Source organism: Salvelinus fontinalis, chromosome 1 (assembly GCF_029448725.1).
Source record: "Salvelinus fontinalis isolate EN_2023a chromosome 1, ASM2944872v1, whole genome shotgun sequence".
Taxonomy (NCBI): Eukaryota; Metazoa; Chordata; class Actinopteri; order Salmoniformes; family Salmonidae; genus Salvelinus; species Salvelinus fontinalis.
The window spans coordinates 28,590,098-28,598,831 of record NC_074665.1 but is presented as its reverse complement, the minus strand read 5'-3'; the positions used below and the strand labels follow the sequence as shown (position 1 = coordinate 28,598,831).

At 39.0% G+C, this 8,734-nt stretch overlaps 1 protein-coding gene across 2 annotated transcripts; it reads left to right on the top strand.

Moving 5' to 3' along the window:
• Positions 1-6,345: 6,345 nt before the first annotated feature.
• LOC129852295 (cystatin-F-like) lies at positions 6,346-8,678 on the top strand. 2 transcript variants are annotated; one of them, XM_055918262.1, is made up of 4 exons: positions 6,346-6,817; positions 7,322-7,494; positions 8,084-8,206; positions 8,399-8,678. In XM_055918262.1, exons 1-4 carry the CDS (start codon positions 6,769-6,771, stop codon positions 8,501-8,503), a joined length of 450 nt encoding a protein of 149 aa, XP_055774237.1. In that variant the 5' UTR covers positions 6,346-6,768; the 3' UTR covers positions 8,504-8,678. The 2 variants fall into 2 exon arrangements, with proteins under 2 accessions (XP_055774237.1, XP_055774238.1); XM_055918263.1 differs by having other exon boundaries at positions 6,376-6,817; positions 7,337-7,494.
• Positions 8,679-8,734: the final 56 nt, after the last annotated feature.

Sequence of the window (8,734 nt, the reverse complement as noted above, 5' to 3'; positions counted from 1 at the left end):
CCTGCTCTGCCTAATGACATCATTGTGAAACATTTCCATTAGCATTTCACTTCTTTCTTATGAAAATTTTATTAACTCGTCTTTGAGATATTAGGCTACTAGAGTTCTTACTTTGCGTTTTGGTGTACTGAAAAATACTCTGATGTCCGTCTTTTAACTTTTTTCTGACATGTTTCTACCTGGCTGGCCGGTCTAGCTGCACACACACACATTTACACAACACATGCTGCAACGTTTTGAAATTTTAACATAGTTTGTTTCATATTGGCAGGTTTCCAACAAAAGCTGAATTTGCAAAGCTAGCGAGCATCAATTCCGTTTCTGTGGTGTTTGCTATAATCTTTGCTACCTGGTTAAATAAAGGTGAAAAAAAAAAATTCACTAGCGACAATTTAGCTTTTGCAACGAGACCATTAAATATATTTAAGACAATGGTATAAGAGAGTGTAGTTCTGTTCAGTTTGGACTTCAGTTTATCGCTAACCTTATCACAAGGACTTTGAAGCACTACAGCTGCATGCTAATCTTGGAATAAACTGACGATAGCAAATATTTCATTTTTGACGACGCCACATGAATGGAATAGGTACTAGCTAGCTTGATAGTTAATGTTTGCTTTAGTTTGCGCGCTAGCTCTGCAAATTCAGCTAGTGTGTGAACCCTGCAACATTAAAAAAAGATATACATTGCTATGGAGCGATTGACTGGATTACCTCACGTCAGTTACGTACATCGAGTGCCTTTCGGACAGTAGATACGAACCCTCTGTTACCTTGCCAGCTAAAGAACTGGCAGTGGATCAAACCATTGTGAGGCAAAGGGTGGGGGGGGGTCGCAATCTTGTGAAACTTAAAAACGCGCTATTAAGTGTCTATAATCAGCACAAGTGCTTTCATTGCGTATTATTAATATTATTGAAATTACATAGTTATCTTTACAGTGATATATTGGGGGGGACAAATCATATTTTTTCCAGGATGGGGGGGTCGTATCCCCCCCGTCCCCCCTGGGATTTCCGCCTATGATTGATCCTCCTTGCGATATTTCTACAACATGATTGGAATACACCTGTGGTAAATTCAATTGATTGGACATGATTTCAAAAGGCACATATCTGTTTATATAAGGCTCAGAAATTAATCGCCATTTTTATCATTCTAACCAACTTGGAGGGTCACTCCTACATATTATATCACTCACACATTATCCTTTGGAAATGCATAATTATGGATATGAATGTCCTTCTCTTTATGGTGCAATATCCTTTTTTGTATATTTGGGTATTATCCTACACACGGGCTATTATTTTAATAATCTCCACCCCCAAACAAGACAAAATTTGGTTGGACCAAACCTGAACCAATCACAGACGTGTATGTTTCAAGTTTGGATATCACAGTACATCACAGTAGAGTAGAATACAGTACACTAGAGTAACAGTACAGTAAAGTAGAGTTTAGTACAGTACAGTATAGTGCAAAACAGTACATTATACTCTAGTGTGCTATACAGTACTGTACTCAACTGTCTGGACTGGACCAATCATGGACGTCTATGTTTAGGCCAAATCATGGCCGGACCGGACCCAAAACCTACGCCTATGTACTTTGAAAATCAAGGCCAGGGCGGACTGAATTTCAACTACTTTTCAACGTTCATGGATGTCCGGTGTCGGTCGGGACTCAGGGGTAAGGATGCTGGTTACAGTAAATGGAAAGAGAGGGGGCTTATGGGTATGTCAGTAATACCCATGAGCCGGGAGAGGTAACATTAACTAGATATAGAGAAGACTGAGAGAGTTAGGGGTTGTCCAAATGGTTTTCCCAATGACCACCAGACGACAGAAAGAGAAGGAAAACAGTTATGAGCTGGACATAACAGTATGCCAGTAGAAGGTGAGGACAGTAGCAGGTGACCCAACTGTGGCTTGTCACTACTATGATTCCCCATCGTAGCCAATTCAAATGCAGTCATTCTGTTACCAATTTGGCAACAGAATTCTGAATTTTAACCACTTAATAATTCAGAAACAAAATTCTTATCAGTTAAAACACTATAACTGGTAGGTCTACCTTTACTATTACTTCTGTGAAATAAGAAAATATCTTAAAGATATGTAGGTTTTTGGTAACAGAATGACAAGACACAAGGCCATATTTCTTAAAAATAATCAGTAAATGGTTTATAAGGTGCTACATTAATCATCAACTGATGTATTAGTATGTGCATTTACTCACATTTACAAATGCACTCATTAACAAGTATTAAATATCCCAATCATGACGTATATAAATATATTGATAAATATGCATATGGTCAAACCATTAATCAACCATTAACAAATGGCTTATAAATAATCTTATGAGTTGACAATAACTCCTTTATCACTGGTTTATAAGTACATTAGTAATACATTATTATTAATTTATCATTTACACAAATTGTGAACCTACTATGCTCAAACACCTTATTCATTATCTTATAAATCATTAATAAACCATTTAAAATAGTGTTCATAAATGCATAAATTACTATTTAAAGATTGATTATTGACATTTACAAACATAGGAATAATGATTAATAAATGGCAAGTAAACTCTTTACAAACTATTTATAAAGCTTTATTAAGGGACCTTAATATAAAGTGGTACCTACAAATGTACATCCCCAAGCTGCACATGGCTCTCTGGCTACCAAGGAAATCAAGTAATAATTAAACAACAGACACTTTGAGATATAAAAACAACCTTTCCCTTTCAAACGGAATCCTCCTGCAAAAGCAACATGAGCTCAGAACGAATGGTCACATTGTTGGGCTGAGATAAATTTTGAGCACTCCATCAAAATGGCAGGAACCACTCAGTCTATCTGATTGCTTACCTCTTGCAACAATATTGGCCTCTAAAAGGCCCACAAATCAATACAGTATACTTGACAACCCCATTTGCATCATGTTACTGTAGCAGTTTTTAAGGCTGACGGCATCATCAACTTTACCCAGTAACAGACCATTTTAGCCCAAAAACTGGTTGCCTCTGCCAGGAAGCTGAAACTAGGCCGCAAGTGGATCTTCCAGCAAGACAATAACCCAAAGCACACATCAAAATCTACAAAGAAATGGTTAATTGACCATAAAATCAACATTTTGCAATGGTCATCTCATTCGGTGGACTTGAACCCCATTGAAAACCTGTGGTTTGAATTGAAGAAGGCAGTCCATAAGCGCAGACGAAGGATATCAAGAATCTGGAAAGATTTTGTACGTTCTGTAAGGGTCTAAGATCCCTCCAAATGTGTTCTCCAATCTCATTTTTAAAAAAAATTTAAAGGCTCAGTGCTGTTATTTTCGGAAGGTGAGGTATTGAAAGGTATTGGAAAAAGGGGTGCAAATAATTTTGACCCCTATCTTTTGGGGAAAAGAGATGACTACTTGATTAAAAAAAATATCTTACTCTGAGCAATTGTATTAGTATAAAATAATATAATTTAAAAAAAAATTGCATTAGCTTAGTGTTTGTATTATTAATTTTATACAGTATTTTTGGCTCATCTTTATCAAAGGTGCCAATACTTCTGGGCCTGACTGTATATTCTATCACACATCAAGGTAAACATTACAAAGTCAATATCTATCATGGTTTCTCACCTTGTTTTTTATAGATCTGAATGACAAAAATCTATTTCATGTTGAAGACATACACTACATGGCCAAAAATATGTGGGCAATTAAGCATGGCTCGCAGTCGGCGTTCCAATTCATCCCAAAGGTGTTCGCTGGGGTTGAGGTCAGGGCTCTGTGCAGGTAAGTCAAGTTCTTCCACACGGATCTCGAAAAACCATTTCTGTATGGACCTTGCTTTGTGCACGGGTCATTATCATGCTGAAACAGGAAAGGGGCTTCCCCAAAATGTTGCCACAAAGTTTGAAACACAGAATTGTCTAGATTCTAGAATGTCATTGTATGCTGTAGCGTTAAGATTTCCCTTCACTGGAACTAGCTCGAACCATGAAAAACAGCCCAAGAACATTATTCCTCCTCCACCAAACTTTACAGTTAGCACTATGCATTTGGGCAGGTAGTATTCTCCTGGCATCCGCCAAACCCAGATTCGTCCGTCGGACTGCCAGATGGTGAAGCGTGATTCCTCACTCCAGAGAACGCGTTTCCACTGCTCCAGAGTCCAATGGTGGCGAGTTTTACACCACTCCAGTCAACGCTTGGCATTACGCATGGTGATCTTAGGCTTGTGTGAGGCTGCTAGGCCATGGAAACCCAATTCTTGAAGCTCCCGACGAACAGTTCTTGTGCTGATATTGATTCCAGAGGCAGTTTGGAACTCGGTAGTGAGTGTTGCAACTGAGGACAGCTGATTTTTACGCCCTACAAGCTTCAGCACTCGGTGTGGTCTACCATTTAGCGGCTGTTGCCATTGTTGCTCCTAGACGTTTCTACTTCACAATAACAGTGCTTACATTTGACAAACTGAGTTGTTGGAAAGGTAGCATCCTATGACGGTGCCATGTTGAAAGTCACTGAGCTCTTCAGTACGGGCCATTCTACTGCCAATGTTTGTCTATGGAAATTGCATGGCTGTGTGCTCGATTTTATACACCTGTTAGCAACAGGTGTGGCTCAAACAGCCGAATACAGAAACTTGAAGGTGTGTCCACATACTTTTGGCAACGCAGTGCACCTCACATAACTCATAGTGATAATTCATGCTTTTTTAATATTAAGAACAAATCTGCCAAAAGTCATAATTTCCTTGGTCATGGAAGTGAGACTGCAATCAGTGGACATCAGATGTCCCATCGAAGAGTTCGTATAGGATTCTCAGAAACAATTTAAAAACATTTTTTTAAAGGATCGCCTAGCAGAACCACATGGTTAAATTGGTTAGATATTTCATGTGTCTGATTGACTTATCATTGTGAGATACTAAGTAAGTCATTGAAATCCAAAGACCAGTTTCTGCCAACATGAAGAGTGAAAAACAGGATTTTCCCTAGAGGGGGAAGCTGTGAAAAACTAAAATAAGATAAAGTTCTCTGTCAGTGAGCGAGCAACGACAGATGGGGAGGGACTTTGATGACAGAGGTTCAACCATCTCTCTCCTCTGAAGTAGAACGTCTACTGACCTTTTTCAGAGAGCTGATTTTTTTATGCAGAAAGATGTCAAAACCAGAATGCAATAAAGAGACAGTGAGGATACAGCCAATGAAGACCAAATTTGACAGAGATGACAAAATGTGTACAGTTTCCCACTTCTGGCTTTATCCCATTTATGGGATGTGGGACCAGTAAACAAGTCAATTTAAATGATTATGAGTTGAGCATTATAATTAACTTGATGTTACGTTTACATACTGAAAGTGCAATGCACGTCTTTACAGACGAGACAAAAGTGAAATAAAAGTTCATCAGATGTTTTGAGGAGTGCAGTTTGGTCTCTCAAAACAGGGTTGTTAGTCTGAAGACAGAGTAAATGTTCAGTTTCCATGCAAAGATTTATCCACAGAGTATAGTTTCCAAAAATGTCTCGATTCAGGTCACTCTGACATGGCCTAAACTGATTCCCCCAGTCAGTGTAATCATCAACGTTCTCTAGTTGAGATCTCTACAACTCCATGACGTTTCCCAAAATGTATTAATAATTCACATCTGTATTTCTACCTCCTTGTGTAAAATAAGACATTATTTTGTCAATTCAATGCAGACAAAGCTATTGGAAAAGCGAGCTATGGCTACCAGCTGCTGGTGGTAATTGGTACTACAAACAATGTACAGTATATCTACAGTATGAGTAGCCCATAGAGTAGTGTTTTATGACTCTACATGTCATGAATTTAGTCACTTTTACTGTTTTCTCAAAGCCTACTTTGGTTTCTTGTGGATGATTAGAATCCTTTTTATTATTAATGTTTTATTATTTTGTATTGCCACTTTCCACAGACATCATTATTTTTAAAAGGCACTTTTACGTTTACACAAGCAGCACTGTTCTTCTTCTGTTCTTTGGTATTTATTTTTTATTTTTTGTGATATCCAATTGGATATCGGGAGAGGCGAAGGTCGAGAGACATGAGACGTGTCTGAGAACACCATATAACTGGCGAAAGTGGCACCGTGCATGCGCCCGGCCCGCCACAGGAGTCGCTAGAGCGCGATGGGACAAGGACATCCCGGCCGGCAAAACCCTCCCCTAACCCGTGCGTCGTCATGGGTCTCGCGGTTGCGTATCTGTAGTGACGCCTTAATAAGCATTGCAGTGCCTTTGACTGCTGCGCCACTCGGGAGGCCAACTAATTGGTCTTTTCACCAATCAGATCTGAAAAATATCTGATGCGATTGGTCAAAAGATCAATTAGTGGAAAAAAGATCAGAATTGGGCTGCCTGTCTAAACATAAAAATTATGCTATTACACAAGACTGTTCAAAGGGAGCTTTAAACCAATTTAAGACCAATTCAAAATTGGTTGTGGTTCTTTTATTTTATGTACTGATTAAATATAAGTAAACCACCACCTTTCCATGTAACACAATTAATGAAAATAATGTTCTGTTGCAAAAAGACTAGAGAATGTCAAAAAGATATTGAAATTATCAAACTAGTTTGTTCAGTTTTCTCTATTGGCTGCACCTGCCAGTTAATTGATTGTCTTGTGGAAGTAACGCCCATGGTACATTTTGCTAGTCTGCAACACGTGGAAGTGTTGCCTAACAGGAAGTAAAGTAAACAGAACAGTTTTGAGAAATCTCCAACAGGCATGGGGCTGAGTTACATGCTTCTGCTCTTCTGTGGCTTGTGCTCAATTGGTAAGATCTTATTTTAATAGGATGAAATTGTCTGTGTTTAGTTCCTGTAGCATGTCATGTTTGTGAAGCCAGTTTGTTATCTAGGTTTTCTTAGGCTCGAGGATTTTTGTCAACTTATGTCCACAATTTAACAATTCTAATTACTTTACCATAACCACACAATGTCTGTAATTACAAAAATATTGAATAATGAATTGTCTTTTGATCAGTAGTAGTGCATGACCGCTAATGATTATTCTTGTGAAATAATGCAGCTGTATCCTGTTAGCATTAGACCCTTATGGCTTGATTTCAGTTTCTTTCTGGAGTCAGTTTTCTCTGCTCATGTTGGTCGACTTTATCGGTATGAGAAATATATTGTCGCTTGCCTTTGGCTACAGTTCTGACTGTCAGTTGTAGCACAGTCTTGCGGAAGCTGGCTAGATTCTGTGTTTTATAGGAAGTGTAAGACCTGTAGAACCTAAAACCTAACTTAACAAACATTTAGTGAATTTGTTGAATTAGCTTTTTTCCCCCCAGTCAGTTGCCAAAGGTTAGTGCCTGGCGCTCCATACAAGATCAACACAAATGACAAGGGCGTCCTAAAAGCGGTGCTTCATGGGACCTATTCATTTAACAATCAGACCAATGATGCTTTTCTCTTCAAGCCATCTGCAATTGAAAAAGCCAACGGACAGGTATGGAGGACTGACATTTTATACTGAAGTAGTCGTATTTCGAATGTGTTCAATATGGTGTTGAAATAAGGATGAAAGCTATGTTGAGTTGAAGTCCATGCCTCACTGGTATAGTCCAACTATATTGTGAACCATACCATTTGGTATTGTTTCCCAACTCAGGTACGCGAGTCCAACATCACATATGTTGTAGCCTTGGATAAACAACTTATTGAGGAATAGATGATTTAGTTCAATCAGGTGTGCTTGTCCTGGGCTACAATACAAATGTGTGCTGTTGTGGGTACTCAAGGGCTGGAGTTGGGGAAACACTTGCATATTGTATGGTTCACAATATAGTTCAGGGCTGCCCAACCCTCTTCCTGGAGATCTACCATCCTGTGGGTTCATTCCAACCCAAATTTAAAACACCTGATTCTACTAATTAACTGCTCAACCAGACCTTAACTAGCTGAATCAGATATGCTAAATCAGGGTTGACTGAACCCACAGGACAGTAGATCTCCGGGAAGAGGGTTGGGCAGCCCTGATATAGTTGGACTACACCAGCGAGGTGCAAACTTCAGTTCAATGTAGCTTTCTGTTACAGATTGTAAAGGGACTCAAATACATTTTGGAAGTAGACCTCTCACGGACCGTGTGCTGCAAAAATGGACATGGAGACCCAGACCTGGCCAACTGCAAGTTTCAAACAGATATTTTGTTGCAGCAGGTATTATACGTTTTTAGTTTTTATTATACGTTTAGTAAGTAGTGCATTGAATTGAAATATGATACATTATGTTGAAGTTGTATGTATAGCAATTGGGTGAAGGTCAGCACTAATTTTGGCTGGCAAGTGGATCATAGTTAAAAGTAATAACATTGGAGTGATTCATTATAATAGTACATTTGTGTCTTTCAGACCTTCCACTGTGACTTTGAGGTTTGGACTATGCCTTGGCTCCACTTCATGAAGACTACCTATTTTTCGTGCAGCCCATCTGACCCGCCTTCAACTTCTCCATGAAACCCAATCCATAATTTCAATGTTCTGAGGAAGTTCCTAAGCCGTTTCCCTCCAAACATTATCACATAACTGAGCATTTTCATTTCTCTAAATAAAATTTAGAGCTTCAACCTAAAGCCACCTGACCATGTAATCCTCAAATAAAATGGTGGACTGCTTGCGCCACGGGGCCTTTTTACGGCCTGGGATATTATTCTTTCTCAGCACTCAGACCTATATCCTTTGAAAAGC